At 36.3% G+C, this 17,860-nt stretch overlaps 1 protein-coding gene across 1 annotated transcript in view; it reads left to right on the forward strand.

The window, feature by feature from the left end:
* The window catches only part of LOC128857019 (frequenin-1), a 151,959-nt gene that overhangs the window by 119,245 nt on the left and 14,854 nt on the right, over window positions 1-17,860 (forward strand). The window contains exons 3-6 of the mRNA XM_054092534.1: window positions 4,005-4,029; window positions 4,105-4,153; window positions 8,810-8,899; window positions 17,603-17,681. Coding sequence (XP_053948509.1) covers window positions 4,005-4,029; window positions 4,105-4,153; window positions 8,810-8,899; window positions 17,603-17,681 — 243 coding nt within the window. The remainder of the gene's footprint in view (window positions 1-4,004; window positions 4,030-4,104; window positions 4,154-8,809; window positions 8,900-17,602; window positions 17,682-17,860) is intronic.

Genomic DNA, 17,860 nt, shown 5'->3' on the forward strand with positions numbered 1-17,860 from the left:
AGGATACATTTAATATTATACAACGTATGGAAATATGAGTGTGACATGAAAGGCAGTGCGATGAATGCCTAAGAATTCATTTAATTATATATTTATTACACCGTGCTACAAAATCGAGCTACTTTTGCCACATATTTTTTTTTGTTTTTTTTTTTATTAACGCATCTTAAAGTATAAGCAGAATAACGTTTAGAAATTACAACTAGTACAACGAAATAAAGATACTAACGAGCAATTTTTATTGAACGCATATATTAAAAAAGGAAAAACTAACTGCCTCAATATTCATAAATTCATTATATTCATAAATATTTAAGGTACAGCTGCTACTGGGTGCCCATCTGGTCTAAAATTGTTTTACGCTTGAGCCGCCGACGTTGAGTATCTGGCTGAAGCAAAGCCAATGCTTCAGCATTGACATGTGTACTTAAACGTTGTCTGTGGGCCATGGCGTACTTTTTCGCCACGTCAGTGATGGGTAAGATACCAAGATCAAGATGGAGGTCGAGATTTCTCACATAGTATGGAGCATTGACGATGTTGCGCAACATTTTATTTTGGAATCGTTGGATAATTGTCATGCAAGATTCGCTTGAGCATCCCCATAGCTGAATGCCATACGTCCAGACCGGTTTGAGTATTTGATTATATAGCAGTAGTTTGTTGTTCGTTGCCACATATGAGAAATGAATATACGAGCGAAACTAACACTAAAATATTTCTTTATTTATTTAGCTTAATCAAACACAAACAGGACATTTTTCAGAGTTAGATACAAATTACAATATGACTTAAAAAGAGGTTGTCCGTAAAGTCGGTTTACTGACGATAGTTTAACGTGACAACGTCATAAGAAAATATTGATGGAATGGTTGCAATTGTCAAAACAAAGTTTTAATTTTATTTGTTTGATAGATATTTTGTATGGATATAGAGGAGGAGGTAAATGGAATTGCAATGGAATAGGTCAAGTTACATTTACATAAACGTGAAAAATGACAAAACACTTATCAAATTCATGAAAGATATCTTCAACTTCGATTGTGCATCAGACGTTAATAAGTCAACAACACTAAAAGGCACCATCATCGATTTGCCTTTTTCAAGACACTTTAAACTCGAAACACTCCCTTTCATTTCCTACTTTTTCTATCATCGTCCTATTCTCAACAGAGAAATGGTTCATTACCATGCACACAGGAAGAAGGCATATGCAAATACAAGTATGTGAATTTATATACAAATGCGCATATACATACATATACATACATATATACGCTCACTTAAGTAGGAGAGAGCAAGATGTCGAACGTTGCCGTTCGTTTGCTTTGTTCGTTCCGCGCTTTCGCTTGCAGTTCATTCAAGGTAACGGCAATGAGCAAGGTAACGACAAATGAGCAAGGTAACATTAATGAGCAAGGTAACGATACATTTTTTCGTGCGTGCAGCCGGCTAAATCGAATTATAAGACGTTATCACGTCAAAAATACTAAAACACATAAAATAAGAATTGAGTCTAAAATGTATTAAATTATACGAAAAGGGAAAGATTGAAGAGAAAAACAAAAATATACAAAATGTAACGAAGTATAGTTTCGATCACTGACGCATGCCTTGCAGTTAAAAATTTGCTTTTACTCAGCAGACTAACGCTATTTTAAAGCAAGGCTGGGCACAGTGCATTAAGGGGTTACATGTGTTTCATCGGGTAAAAAAAGACCTATTTTCAATATTTTTTTTTCTATGTAAAAAATTATTTATTTAATTCAAACTTTTTTCTGTTTATAGATACATATTTAATGAATGATTTCTGATATTTTCAAAAAAAAAAATTAAAGCTCCACCATTGTGACGTCATTTCCGGTGACCCCTCGAAAAAAGGCGAGTCCGCGTTGTCAGCATAAGTAAAAAAAAGTAAAAATTGGAATTTTGGCAGACATTTTTCCAAAAAAATGAAAATTTCGGTCAAATTCGCTTGACATTTTTTTTTTTTTTATAGTTGTAATTGAAAAAAAAACAAAATCCCTCGTTCAAGCACCAGTGTAAAATTTCATCAAGATCGGTTGACTAGTTTTCGAGAACATTTGACAACCGACTTTGAAAACACGGTTCCGAGAAAAACGCGTTTAAAGTTTAGAGTAACAATAAAAGTGGCTTGGAGCGCACACATTCCAAAGGCTCTATCTCCGAATTTATTATTCGGATCGACTCGAAAATTTAGGATAATATTTCTGAGATGTTGTAGAAATTAATAAGCTAAAAAAAAAAAGTCGATTTTTTTAACCAACGAAACCAATGTAACCCCTTAAAAAATAAATGCAAAAAGCATTTCACTACCGCTACTTCTTCACTGGTAGTTAAAACACGAATTTCATTATCACTGCAAATTTATTGATAGTGAAAAAAAAGAGCTACAAGGTGAAGTCTAAAATAAACAAGCCTGGCGTCATAAAGATATCTTTGATGGCGCCATCTTTGTAAAGAGTTTGTGCGTCGGAAGTTACATCCCTAGCTGACTTCCAGTAAAAGCTTGGTGACATTCGGTTCAGTGGAAGTGAAGTTATTGCGTCTAGAGTGTCAGTATGTTTTGAGTCATCGATAGAAAAATGAGTCTCGAAAAAAGAGGTAATATCAAATTTTGTTGCAAAGTCGGTAAAACGTTTAAAGAAACAACATTTGAATTGATGAAAAAAGTTTATGGCGATGATTGTCTACCTCGTGCCAGAGCTCATGAGTGGTTTACACGGTTCAGAGATGGTTGTGAGGACATAAATGACAACCAACATAAGGACCGCCCAAATTCAGTAAAGTAAGAAGGCAAAGAAATATGGGTGTAAAATGAATTTTGAATGAGGTAAATCCCTTCAAAAATGTCACTTATGGTTGTTTCCCCTGAATAGCTTCCATAATTTTCATTCAAATTCCAAATACCAAAAGCTCTCTTTCATTTCATACTCATATTTCTACATCTTATACTTTTTTTTTTTAACTACTATCTTTATTGGAACCACAAGTACGGTGCAAAAAATAAATTTCGGACGTTTTGTGATTTTTGATGTTGGCGCATTCTTTAAAAGGTTTTAAAGTGAGTTTCTTTAAAGTGTTATATGCAGACATCACCAGTGATGACCATTTTAGGAAAATCTGGATCATCGTTGACGTCATTCAACAATTTCTGAGCGATGCTCATGCGACGTTATTTTTGGTCAAGATTCAGCAATTTTGTAACGAACTTCGCTTTCACATGCTTCATGCCCAAAACTTTCGAAAATATTACATGACATGAGCCAACCGATATGCCGACATCCCCAGCAACTCCTCTAATTGTGATTCGACGATTCTCCATAACAATTTTCTTCACTTTCTCAACATTTTCACCTATTGTTGATGTGCTGGAACGCACAGAGCAGGTGTCGCCATTCACAGCTTCTCGACCTTCTGTGAAAATCTTATGCCACTTGTAAGCATTTTTTTTTTACTCAGAGTATTCTCACCGTATGCCATTGTCAACATTTCAAGTGTTTTTCTGCACTTAATTCCATTTTTTGCACAAAATTGTATGCAATTTCATTGATCCATTTTTTCGATAGCAGAAAATCGCCGAACACGCAAAACACTTATTATGCCTCTCACAAACAAACTAAACAGGTTATATTGCTAAACCCGTGAACATACTTGGGAGGCGAGTGTACCATAATAAAAACAAAAGAATATTAATCGAAAGACGAATGTAAGTAAGCCGCGAAATTTTAAAATGCAGTTAATTTTTTTAACACAACTCGTACATACGAGTATGTGTGAGATAGCTAACTTTTATATCTAAAACCTATTCAGCGTTAATGCACCATCCACCGATGGTATACAAATAAATTTTTTTTCTGCAGCGATTGAACTTCCAGGAAAATATTCCAAAAAATTGCATGCTATGATAATTTTACTTACTGTTTGATATCCCGTATCCTCGCAAATATGTTTGATTAATTCTTTTCCTTTTTCACTTTCAGTTACAGAAAAAGAAATTCGACAGTGGTAAGTTATACTTAATTGACTTCTCTCAAGTTAAAAGAATTTCGTACATTTTTTTGTAATTTTCTTGCAAAATAGGCACAAAGGATTCCTGAAAGACTGTCCAAATGGTTTACTCACAGAGCAAGTAAGTGATTCGTGGTCATGAAAATAAAATGTTTATAGGTATTTTTTTATAAATGTTTGTAAATTTTTTATAAGATATTATTTTAAAAGGTTTTTTTTTTGTTTTTGAGAAAATAAAGTAGCAAAATTGCCAAAGGAATTGTGTATCAAAATCTGATCTGGGCTTAAGTACTGATGTTATTTAGAAATAATACGGCCAAAATTCGAAAAATTTCCGTTGCACTTTTCATAGTCAAGAGTGCAGCTCTTGTAGAAGCTCAAGCCCATACCAGAGACAAAGAAAATGTGACTATTGGTCGTCGAATTAGGATTTTACGACAAAATTTCAAATTTCCTTTTTCTTATTCCTCCTTGCTGGCAGAGAACACACTCGGCTGGATTTCTAAGCTAAAGTTCTTTACTACTTTAACTTAAAAGCTATAACTGTCAGAGGCTACTTGGATGGCACAAGTGCGCTGGTTATTTGTTTGATAACAGCAGATACTTCGTTTTTCCCACATTCACTGCCAGCATCTTTCGATTAACTTCTTTATTTCTTTCACTTCTTTCTTAAAATTCGTTAAGAAAGTAGTAATGAGATTAAGGCTAGTAAAATAGTGTAGTTAAACAATGCGGTCTGAATTTTCGCTTGATTTAAAACGGCTCGGAGGCGTCTCTGCCGATTCTAAAGGAGATGTCCATATTTCTGAACGCCATTTAATACAGACACATTTACTTTGTCGGGATATTAAAAGCAGATGTTACGGCATATTGGTCACTTCTTTCCGTGGTGACAAGTAGTGGTTGACAAGTGTCTTGCCCAAGACTAATATGAATTTTGGATGAATGGTTAACTTACTAAGTCCCAATCCAAATAGATAAGGTCCAATCAGTTTCTTTGATATAAAACAGTCTTTATAAGGCTTTATATGCGTATCTGATATCTGATCAGATTACCCTTCTTAATGGGATGAGTTAATCACACATAAACTCCAATCGACAGACACGCATTCGTCCGACTATGCAAGGGTTGCTGCAAGCACCTTACCATCTCCTCGGAGCCATAATGATCCGAGCCGATGCTGGGTCCTAGATTTGTGGGTATAATCAAAGCACTGGAAGAATATCTTCCACCTACTGTAACATGCCCTATTTGGTTTGAAAACTTTTGAGCAAGAAACTGTTACGTACCTTGATAAATCTTCTTATACTGAAATATGACGCTGCATACTACCATAAGCCGGACCTCGGCGCAGTTGATCAGCCTTAGTCTATTAATGGATCTTATGTCATATAGGACTAATTGTACAACTGTGGGTCCGATGATTCCTTCCACACTCACTCTGATGCTGAAGTTTCCAGCTTGGTCTTTGGTCGACTCGGATGAATTGTGCCGATAAACGAGTCTAACATAGTGAATGAAGTTACTTGACTGAAATTTCTCTACAACCATCTCACACACAGAATTTAAATGGCTACCAAAGTAGAATTTCTAATAATCGAATGTATTTTAATCATTTTTTGATTCATAATTTCCTGGATGACGATGATGGCAAGAACACAACCAGCTGAGCAGGGACCCTTTCTTCTTTGTAGTTTGTAGTTTGACCGCCTTTGGGCAACTTTTATAGGAAGTGGTTTTTAGACCTAAGCCCATAACAGAACACCAACGTTGCTCAGATATTTATATAGCGAGCCGTTTGCTTTGACTGCAGACTAAGGAGCTCCTGAGCCGAATACGAAGGACGGGACCTTACATGGGTTCACCTTCTCATTTTAGCTCTCCAGAAAATGGGTGCTTGTAAGTTATCAGCAAGATATTTTTAACCACTTTCGAAAGTTGTGAGCTACTTGAAACGTTTGTAAAATAATAATTTTTTTCCGAGACTGATGAATGGTGGTTCAAAAACTTTCCTCGCATATTTAGATTCTACACAAAAACATCCGCTACATTTTTTTCTTTAATTAAAATATTTACCAATGTTTTAGAAATTTCATATATTACTAAATTTCTCTTTTTCTTATTTCTTTTTACACAAAAAACGAATAATATTAATTGAAAAACAACCGACAACTTGGAAATAACAAACAATTAAACTGTGCTAATTGTCACAACCCTACCGCCCATCATTACTCACTACACAAAACTTGCAACTTGGCGTTCTATGGGAATTACGCTGTGATAAACAACTGGAATAAACGGAAAATGAAATTAATGACACCTTTATGTGGCGGATTGACAATCGTTTGCGTGCGTGAAAAATAAACAAAAATAAAACGCGATTAAATAAATACAATTAAAATTCCACAATTTTCGATGCGCCCTCTTGGCTGTGTGCGTATGTCCATGCATGGCTCTTACGTCTATTGCTGAAACACATAAAACAACAAAATAAACATTTTACAACTGCACGCGATTTTTATGATTGACTGACTGACGTAATGTCTGGATGATTTGCTGGTATTCATGTTGCCATTTCAACCTTAAACTCGTCTTCAATATTAAACAATGCCTTAACCACAACTATAATCACCATTCTTTATCTCCACCTGGACTTCTACTTCAACCTTGACTTTGACCTAAACCTCAACTTCATGCTCAATTTCCACTTCAATCACTTTCTTAATCCCCATCTTTATATGAACCTCAATTTCCATTTCCGCCTAATTTCAACCTGGCCTCAATCCCCATATACATCTTCATTTTTACATTAACCATCAACCTCAACCTCAATTTCAACTACACTTCACTTTCATTTCAATCGCAATCTCCTCTCAACCTCAACCTCAATTTCAACCTCAACTTCAACCTCAACCTCAACCTCAACGTCAACCCCAACCTCAACCTCAACTTCAACCTCAATCTCAACCCAAACCTCAACATAAATCACCTTAATCTCAACTTTAAACTCAATCTCAACCTCAACCTCAACCTCAACCCAAACCTCAACCTAAACCTCTACTTTACCCACTACTTTTATCTCCACCTGCATCATCTCCTCATCTTAACCATAATCTCAATCTTAACGTCAACCTTAATCTCAACCTCAACCCCAACCTAAACCTCAACCTCAACCTCAACCTCAACCTCAACCTCAACCTCAACCTCAACCTCAACCTCAACCTCAACCTCAACCTGAACCTCAACCTCTACCTCTACCTTTACCTCAACCTCAACCTCAACCTCAACCTCAACCTCAACCTCAACCTCAACCTCAACCTCAACCTCAACCTCAACCTCAACCTCAACCTCAACCTCAACCTCAACCTCAACCTCAACCTCAACCTCAACCTCAACCTCAACCTCAACCTCAACCTCAACCTCAACCTCAACCTCAACCTCAACCTCAACCTCAACCTGAACCTCAACCTCTACCTCTACCTTTACCTCAACCTCAACCACAACATCAACCTCAACCTCAACCTCAACCTCAACCTCAACCTTAACCTCGACCTCAACCTAAATCACTATCTTAACAATCACTTCTATCTCCACCTGCATCACCTCCTCCACTTCAATCCCAATATTAACTTTAATCGCAACCTTAATCTCATCCTTAATCGAAACTTTACACTCAATCTCTTTCTCAACCTTAATCACAACTTCAACTACTACTTTAACCACCACTTTTATATCCACCTTCATATTCCCTTCCCCCTCTACCCCAATCTCAATCCCAACATCAATCTCCATATTCACCTTAAAATCTACTTCAAATCCAATCTTAATCTCAATTTCAATTTCTTCCTAACCCTTTACTTCAACCTCAACTTCAATCTTCCCCTCAACTTCCATCCGACGCACAAAATATTATCATCGCCTCTGCTGTTGTATGATTTTTGTTGACGTTGCACTACTGTTGCTCCTATCACCGTTTGAATGCAAAAACTCCATTTTTTTCGTTTACGCAAACATTCTTATAAACTAATACGAAATTACACGCAACGTGCATTCCAACGCGCTCCAATTTAACAACATTTCTCTGCGCAATAAAATCTGCAATATTGAAACACAAACAACTGGTCTATAAAACTTTGACACTATCACTAAAAACAACATGAACGGTATCAACAAAAACTATAACGAACGATGTTGCTGCGCGCTGGAAAATTATATGTCCGTCATTCGCCTTCAAATGAATTGCCGGCTTTGCTGTTGCTGTCGCTGTGGATAACTGCCATCGCTGTGGACGCCATCATCATCAACATCACCACCACCATTACTGTCACTGCCACACTGCCACTCTGCTAATTTCCTTATCACTCCGTGCTTCCGCTCGGTATCGTGTGCCGTCGCCGTTGGCGTGTTTGCGCCGCGCTTGAAAAACATTTTAACATTCTTGAACGCCTTCACGTACGGTGTATCACATATACACGCATACACGCTTAATAAAACATATTGCCACTATATGTGAAACGCATACATACATACACAATGCATACTTCGCTTGCTTTCATTTGTGTCGCATCTTATATGATTGCGCTTTGCATCTGTGTGCTCCACGGCGTATACGCAACATTTAATATCTGCGCTTAACTCACTTACTCGCCACAAAACTGTGACTTATATAAATGCGTGCACGAACAACAACTATGATTACTACAAAAACCACTTACATTTGTAATGCTCTCACATGCACACACCCACACTGGCATACATATACATACGCTGCTATAGGGTTTTATTAAAATCTACAAACAATTCTTCCCACAAGGAGATCCCAGTAAATTTGCTTCTCTGGTGTTTCGAGTTTTCGACGAGAATAATGTAAGTATCAAAATAAATCCACTTCACAGACATCTACGTATATCACTTATATTCTTTATACAAAACACAATTTGCGTGTGTGTGAGTGTGCGAGTGCAAAAAAGTTGCATAGTGAATGACTGATGTTGATAAATGAAATAACTTGATGCAATGAAATTTTGTTAAGTCCTGCGTTGAGCGTCAAGCATCCTATGTTACCGCGCGCAGCATCCACTTGGCGGTAAACTTGCGGTCGAAGGGTTTAGTATATGTTTACATGCAATCAGGAGTAGACAAGAAACAAGCGAAAATAAATGTTTTAAGCAAAATAAAAGCGAAAAGCTTAACTTTGCGACCCGGATATGATTTGAGTGGATTTGTTACTCAAGTTACAGAAGTGGGTGTGACTTACTTTGATAAAATACGTAAGATTGAGTTAGAGTGGCGGTAAGCTACTGGCGTGATTAGGTGGTGGAACTACGCTGTTAGTTTAGCGCGAATTTTATTTTGTTGTGGAATTCAGGCAAACAAAAGAAAAAAGACTGCGAAATGTGTGATTACTTGTCTTTTTCGTTATTTTTCTTTCGTTCACGGTGTTGTAAGCAGGTACTCTAGAAATTAATTTGAAATTTTTTAACGCTCACAGATGTTTGCAATAAATTGGTGTAAGTTGCAGTTGTGTAGTTTTAAATAAAATTTATTAAGTGAATGTTGATACTTAAGTTATTTGATATACAATTTAAAATATGTAAATAATTATACTCGTATATAAAAATAATTTAAAATACCTAAATATCTAATATAATAAAATATTTAAATAACATAGTCAAAAATAACTTTTTTATTAAAAATACCATCTATGAGGAGCAATACACTTTTTTGCGCATTTAAACCCAAGCGGCTGAAGTACTTACTCCACTCCAATTGAATACCTTCAAAACACACGACCTTGAAGTGCTTTTTGAGCCGTCAAGCAACATTGACCTCGCATTCGATTTATGAAAAACTGTTTGAATACTTAAAAGGAAAGTCCAGTCTTGAAGACGACCACAAATCTAGCGATCAATGGTAGAAAGGCTTGCCTGGTGAGCCTAGCTTGAATCTTCTTTACCTTATAAACAGGTTTATAGTCCGGCTGAAACACATCTCTTCGACCGAAAAACTTTGGTAATGTCTTTAATTTGTATTGCTGAACCACTCAGCAATCTCTTTAAGACTCTAAAAGGTTTCAATATTGCATATTTTTTGTTCTATTTTCGATTCATCATTGAACAGGTACCTATATCACACTTTACTGATAATCAGGAATTAATGCACCAAATATATGGACCACAGTTGTGTAGTAGCTATTGTAACTACTAGCCTAAAAACACTGCTCCAGGACTACCTAAAAATGTGCCGCATTTATCTCGACTGCTCGGTTTACGTTAAGCTGATATTTTTATTTATTTTCTGTGCCTTTGGTCTATATTTTTTGACAAAAAAAAACCTACACGAGAAGGAAGCTGGGAGTTAGGTTAGGTTAACTTGTAATTTTTGTCGACTATAGGACACACTCACTCTTATAGCTCATTGCGATGCCGCGTGCGGAACTTGTCCTGATTTCCCTAACTCCAAAGTGAAGCTCACGGAAGCTAATAGAAGACTATTGATTTTCACCGAGCTTCTTCTTCATCTTCTTGACTAGCGCGATAACCTATTAACCGGTTTTAAGGGAGTTTAACAAAGCGCGCCAGTTGTTTCTTTCTCGTGCTAACTGGTTTAAGTTGGAAACACCCAGAGGAGTTAATACTGGTTCCTAGATAAACGAAGACTCTTACAACCTCCAAATCATAACTGTCAACAGTAACGTGGGTGCCGATATGCGAGTGCGGGCATGGAGTTTAGAACAGGACAGTGGCACAGAGAGTCAGCACCATCTCTACTTCTTTCTCTAGACAGTGTTTGCAGAAGTCATGTGCTTGCACGCCTAGCCTGTAGGCGTGTTTGCCTATGAGACAGTGCTCCATTATACCGGGAGTCTGTGTGCTAAGACTATGCGTATTTTGACTTTGCAGAGATTTTGCGCATTTAGTATTGAGAGTAGGTCACAACGGTCAGATGATTCTGCAGGTGGATTCATAACAACATCTCGCCTGCGATGTTTATACCCTTTTTCCAAAAATAAGTAGCTTCCATGTAATTTTTGTGCACTCATCAATCTATTTGGTGTCGAGTTTTACTAATTCATCTGTACCTTACTTAACTAAGTCATCTCCTTATGAAATATGCGGCTACTTCATGGCTTCCTTAGAGGTTAACGACAGCTTTGTGAGGCATTTTATTGCCGCCTGTCTTTTGTGATAGCTTGAGATAATATTTACATTTTGCTTGGTAGATATCATCTCAAGCTATCACATCAAATTTTGCCATTGTCACTAGTTTTGTCATCCCTTCGGTCTGACACTGCAGTAGTCCGAGTGTCGAAAGCTTCCGCCCAATCTGCTTTCGAGCTTTCGGCCATTTGTGTACACATGGATAGACTAGCACCATCGTGAACGTTGTGGTGTTTATAGAGAGTGCATAGTCTACCAGTTTGGGAAGCTCGGAAAAACCGGTAAGAATCTTATCGTGGCCGTAACCCTTGATTGATGACTTTTCTAAGGTAGCCAGTTTTATTGCCGCACTGCTAGCTATTGAGTAGTTTTAGGAATATTTAGAGTAGATGGCAAGGCCGCAGAAATAATTTGTATGCTCATTTCGATAGCAGGCTCACATGGTCACCAAAGCACTTGGGACTAAATTCCGAAACCTATACTGGTTATTTAAGGGGATATATACACTTTTAGGCTGAAAACTCAGGTTTTTTTGAGAATTTTTTAGAAAGAACGATTTCATTAAACATATGCAATTTTTAATTATTCAAATAATGCCTGTTTTAAAGTTAATTATAGCATGTAAAGTTAGTGAAAATATTGAAGTGTACGGCTCCTGCAGATGATCTACCAGAATATCTCCAGTTTGGATTATCTAAAATCAAAAAATCAATTAGATTCTTTGTGTGGATAGATAAAGCTGGGTATTAACGAAGGAATAGTCAAACATTTTTTTTTGATAAAATGGCGGCTATAGGAAAAAAATCGTATTTTCTACAAAATTTTTCACGAAAAATTGCCTAAAAAAAATATAAAAAATCATCAGAATTCCTATTCCTTCGACTAATACCTGGATAATATGTATATCTGAGAAGGTTCCGCCGTTTTTGAGAAATCGTGTCCACCGACTTCGAAAACACGGTTTTGAGAAAAACGCGTTTAAAGTTTGAAAAGCACTTTACATAGGGTAAAAATTCTCTGAAACGCCTTTTCAAATTTGCGCGTAACTTCGAAAATATTCACCGAAAGGATATTCAATTTTCTTTGTGCATTCTTAAATATATGTACATGAAGAAAATCAAATAAAAACAAATTCGATTTTTACAAAATTCTGACTATATATAACCCCTTAACGAAATTCTCATGTTTCTTTCAAAAGAAAGCTCTTATTCTCAGATAGCTTAAAACCAATATGGACCTGCGGCATACGGCTCGTGGACACTGCAGCTAACTCTGGAGTACTCCAAAGATTGCAGTCAAGAACCCTTGGAGTGGTTACAAGTGCAACGTATTATATCAAAAATCCTCAAATCTATTGTGATCTCAAATTTGTCACAATAGCTAAAAAATAAAAAAGCAAACACCCAAAAACCCTTTAATCAAAAAAATAAATCTCAATTCTCTCAAAACTTTTTTTAACAGACCGAAGAAGAAGTCAACAATGGACTTATTATGCCAATAAGCAAAATTTTTAAGAATGGTTGCAGTAGTGGGTATTGGGGTATTTTGCATAAATGTCTAATAAAATCTGTTAGTTTTAAATACAAATATTTTTGAATGTTAGAAAACAAATTGAAATAATTAAATCGATCAAAAAAAAATATCCAACACATTGCCATTGAAAATTTCATTTTTTTCTTAGTTTTCCGCATTAGAAGCCCTTTTATTTTTTTATATTTATAAAAAAATTACAAAATATTTTGTGAAAAGAGCACGAAATTAATTGAGAAGTTTCATGTTCAAGGCAAGTGTGGGTAATCTCTGTTTATTGGCGGTATAATATGTATAAGAAAATGACGACAACGCAAGAAAACCAGTGCCGTCTTGTTGGAACCAAATGTTGTGGAGATTACGGCATCGGGATTAAAGAGTCGTTTATTATAATGCGATAACTTTCACCTTTTTCGGTTACATTGGGGCCAACCTCGACTTTGAAGAAATATGCGCTGATGATTCCTCCAGCCCACAAAAGTCAGCCTCATCAGTGAACACCATAAGTTGGCTTGAGCGCGCTATGACCACTTTTCACAGAGCGTCGATTTTTGTAATTGAATTGTACGATTTGAGAACTTTGTTGAGGCGTAAGTCTTTTCACAATGAAATACCAATGAACACTTAAAAGATTTATTTATTTAGTTTGACAGTAGTCATATTAGTCAAAAATACTCTATGGGGAAAAGTACCTCTGATCTGATCACCCTTTATATAATTGATAGCTGGTTCAGGACTTCATATACTAAGGCTTTAGAAGCGGAGAAGCATATTAGTCAAAAATACTCTATGGGGAAAAATACTCTATGGAGAATCAAAAATACTCTATGGAGAATCATATTAGTCAAAAATACTCTATGGACTTCTAATACTAAGGCTTTAGAAGCGGAGAAGCATAGAGAAGTGAAGTTTATAAAAGAGTGTACCAGGCATAGGTATAATCTAACTAAGAATAAGTTTTGGAGCCGTCACACCGTCACCGTTAATATAAGCTTCCATATCGAACAATGCCGTGTCACACCTGCAATTGTTTCTTTAGGCTTGAGAGCTCCCTTTAATTTCTTGCAATGTATAAACATAAAGGCACACGTAATTGTGGTCACAGCTTACATGCACACGAATGACGTTGTTCTGTAAGAATCTGCTATACTCATGAAAGCATTCGCTAAATTGTTTTATACAAATATGATTTCCTTTTCTTCCATTATCTGTCAAGGCTTCGTTGCCACTATTTAATAACCTTTTAATTTCCTTTAACTTCAGTGAGATTTAGTTTATAGTACTGCGTTTATGCGGCATCAGTCACAGCCATTGCGTAGTGGTAGGTACAACTTCAGCGAGTCATCTGAAAGAGTGACAACGACTTTAGTAGTTACTAAAAAATTCTAAACTTAATTCTCAAATTCAATCAAATATAATCTCTCTTTAAAAGGACTCATTACTTATCATTTTATTTTATTTTTTTATTACTAATATTTTTTATTTCATACTCATTGTGGCTAATTGCTTTAATCTCTTTACATTTTGCTTAAATCAATACTGCCTTGAACCAAACTAACTATTCGTACCTCCTGGCGTATTGCATTATTCTTTTATGACAAATTTTCCTTCTCCGCACAACTCCCACTCGATTCTAACATTAATTAATATTATACATACCGACGCACATCGTTCATTTTGACACTTTGCCTTTTATTTCAATTTCGCTATCTGTTGCGATGCGAAGTGGTTTTCTGGTTGCTACAATTATTTAATTAACTAATTCCATACCAATTGCGGGTTTAACGCCACAAACCACAAATATATAAGACATGCAAACACACACATACACACATACATACATGCATACGCACGTACGAATGCCACTCTTGTTGGCAAAGACATATCGATGAAATGGCGGGAATGAATGCCTGGGCTGGAAAAACGCCAATATCTATAATTAAGAAGGAACGGAAAAACGAAGGCGGAAATAATTAGAGTATACGCGAAATGAAAGAAAACTATTCCAAGAGGGAATAAAAATGCGATAAGTTGAAAGTAATTGATGAGCAATTGTTTTGTTAGGGACACGTGCGGAGCACAAATATTTATGCTAAAAATATAAAAATAAAAAAACATTGGAATAACAACCAAAAAAAAAAAATTAAAAAAATAAAAATATATTAAACAATTAATGACCCTATCGGAAGATCCTTAACTTTTGCAAATGGTGTCATATTTTCCACTTGGGAAGTAGAAAGCTGCAGTATACAAACAGACAAGCAATGGAGCGCGCAAAGGTCAAAACAAAGATAGATTTCCAGCACTCATAATATTATTTTTATTTAGCAAAAATTTATTCAAAAACAAAATAGATGATTCATTTTGCGCAAGATTGTTTACGAAAATAGTTGATTTAGTAAGTTTCGAAAAGAAAACCAATTTATTTTCCCATCTCTTAACTACTTAGGCTCACTGAGTGTGGAGACACTAAGCCAGTAGTTGGAATAATCCTCCACGAATTGTTTTTAGTAAAACTAATGTTTCAATTAAGGCAAAATTACTTCTCTGTAAGTAAAAATTTAGTTTTATTCAAAGAAAAAAAGTCCAACATTCTTCAACAGCGTCTTTTAGACAAACCCAGTCAATTCAAGTCCTCCTCTATTAGTTTTTACACCACAAAGGACGCCGCTCCCTCTGCTGGTGGTTAACACCGAGCCTTAGTTAAAGTTTTCTTGGACTTGAAAAAGCTATGCACCTGAAACTATGGATTTTATGTAGTAATGTTGCATAATCGAGTTTTTATTTCTTTATAAATTCCATTCTTCAAAAGGCTTTTAGATTTCAAAGGAGTATTTTCAAAAAATGTTTTTATATACTTATACTGACTTTATGATAATAATATGGAAATCAAACGAGGGATGATATATTATATAATAATTACTAAAAAATCTTTTGTTTACTCTTCGTCAGAGCATTTGAAAAAAAAAATATGTATATTAAGGGCTTTCCAATAAGAGATGTTATTTTGATAAAAAAATCAATGGTTTCATTGCTTGTGTGGCACGTAGGGCCGTCCTGTTGAAAATAAACGTTATCCAGATCAATACAATCCCATTTCGGCCATAAAAAATCGTTAATGATCATTTGATTGCGCAATCCATTCACCGTAATTGTTGCTCCAGCTTCATTTTCGAAAAAGTAAGATCGAATGACTCCGCACCAAATAGTCACACGTTGAGGATAGAGAGGCTTTTCAACAATAACTCTTGGATTTTCTAAGCCCCAGATCCCACAATTTTGCTTGTTGACGTAAAAACCGACGTGGAAATGGGCCTCATCACTCGGGATAATTTTTCCATGGAATTCCGGATAATTTTCATGCATTTCAACGACCCAATTAGCAAAGAAACGACGTTATTGATGACGGGCCGGCTTGAGTTCTTGTGTTAACTGGACTTTATCAGCCTTAAGACCCAAATCTTTATGCAAAATACGGTGTATGACGTTTTTGGAATGCCTAATTCCAAAGAACGAGGAGGAATGGACAAACCTGGGTTTTCTTCAACACTTTCGGCTACAACAGCAATGTTTTCGTTGTTGTCCCAACAGCTCGAATTTCCTCCAATTTCTGTATTGCGGTCCGACAAGGTGCTTCACGACGACCCAAAAATGTTCGAGTTTAACGAGCCGTCTATGGTTGAGAGCTTGGTTTATGACGTTTGCGTTATGTTACAATCGACTAGCACACACTGCTGGCGGCATCTATTGACAAACATATTCCTAGGGCCAATAAAAATAAGAAGTAAAAGAATTTTATTTTTAAAGCTACTCATTAAAAACTTGTAGCAAAAGGGTTAATTTTATATTAAATTTTAAATTTATTTTAAAATTTCGTGTGGGGTAAATTTTTCCGACTCACAACTAATATATATATATAATTGGTGCGTACACCCTTTTTGGGTGATTGGCCGAGCTCCTCCTCGTATTTGTGGTGTGCGTCTTGATGTTGTTCCACAAATGGAGGGACCTACAGTTTCAAGCCGACTCCGAACGGCAGATATTTTTATGAGGAGCTTTTTCATGGCAGAAATACACTCGGAGGTTTGCCATTGCCTGCCGAGGGGCGACCGCTATTAGAAAAATGTTTTTCTTAATTTTGGTGTTTCACCGAGATTCGAACCGACGTTCTCTCTGTAAATTGCGAATGGTAGTCACGCACGAACCCATTCGGCTACGGCGCCTCACAACTAATAGTGCACACAAAAAAATGCCATGTTTGCTCAGTAGAATTTCAGTATGTCCGTAAATAAGTTATAAGCACCACTCACTTGTTTACCCACAACTTGTGCCCTCCATATGGCCACCTGGATTAAGAGCGTTCAGGATGGCTTGGCTGTTGCTGATTTGACTTTATTCCATGCGAGTGTCTGCTGCAGCCACAGTGTCTAGGGACAGTCTGTTGATTTATGGATTAATTTCGGCCAGCAGAGCTAATTATGTAACTTTGTATGTGGCTCGCAGCTACTTTGGCGCTACCACACTGTGAACTCTATCCACATAAATATGTACACACATATACATACATACATGTAAGCCACAGTAGAAAAATGTTTTATAATGTTGCGTGTATGAGTAATGTTTCATTTTGCTGTTGTTGTTGTGTTGGTCAGCGTGTCAGTGTGTGCCCAATCCGTTTCGCTCTCATTATGCCACGCGCTGGCATTTCACAAAATATGATGCATTATTTTTCATTTCATATTTTGTCTCATTTTGTCTCTCTTCCTGTGTTTCTTTGTTCACTCCTTCCTGTTTTTTTCTATTCACATTTGCTTATCTATCGATGCCTGCCACTGCTTCTGGACTATGTGAAAATTGCGGCTATTCGGACACAACACAGGATGGTTCAATAGAATTTGAGGAATTCATACGCGCCCTATCCGTGACATCGAAGGGAAACTTGGATGAAAAATTACAATGTAAGTTTATTGCTCCCTTTTTGTTAAGTTCGCTCATTCCACATAAATTATAGTATATATTTTTACGTACATATTATACATATATAAATATAAGTGAATATGCAGTGGGTGGACGAATTATTATACTCATGCGTATATTTTTCAATTAGGTGTCGAATTTCTTGAGAAAAATACAATAA

Source organism: Anastrepha ludens, chromosome 3 (assembly GCF_028408465.1).
Source record: "Anastrepha ludens isolate Willacy chromosome 3, idAnaLude1.1, whole genome shotgun sequence".
Classification (NCBI taxonomy): Eukaryota; Metazoa; Arthropoda; class Insecta; order Diptera; family Tephritidae; genus Anastrepha; species Anastrepha ludens.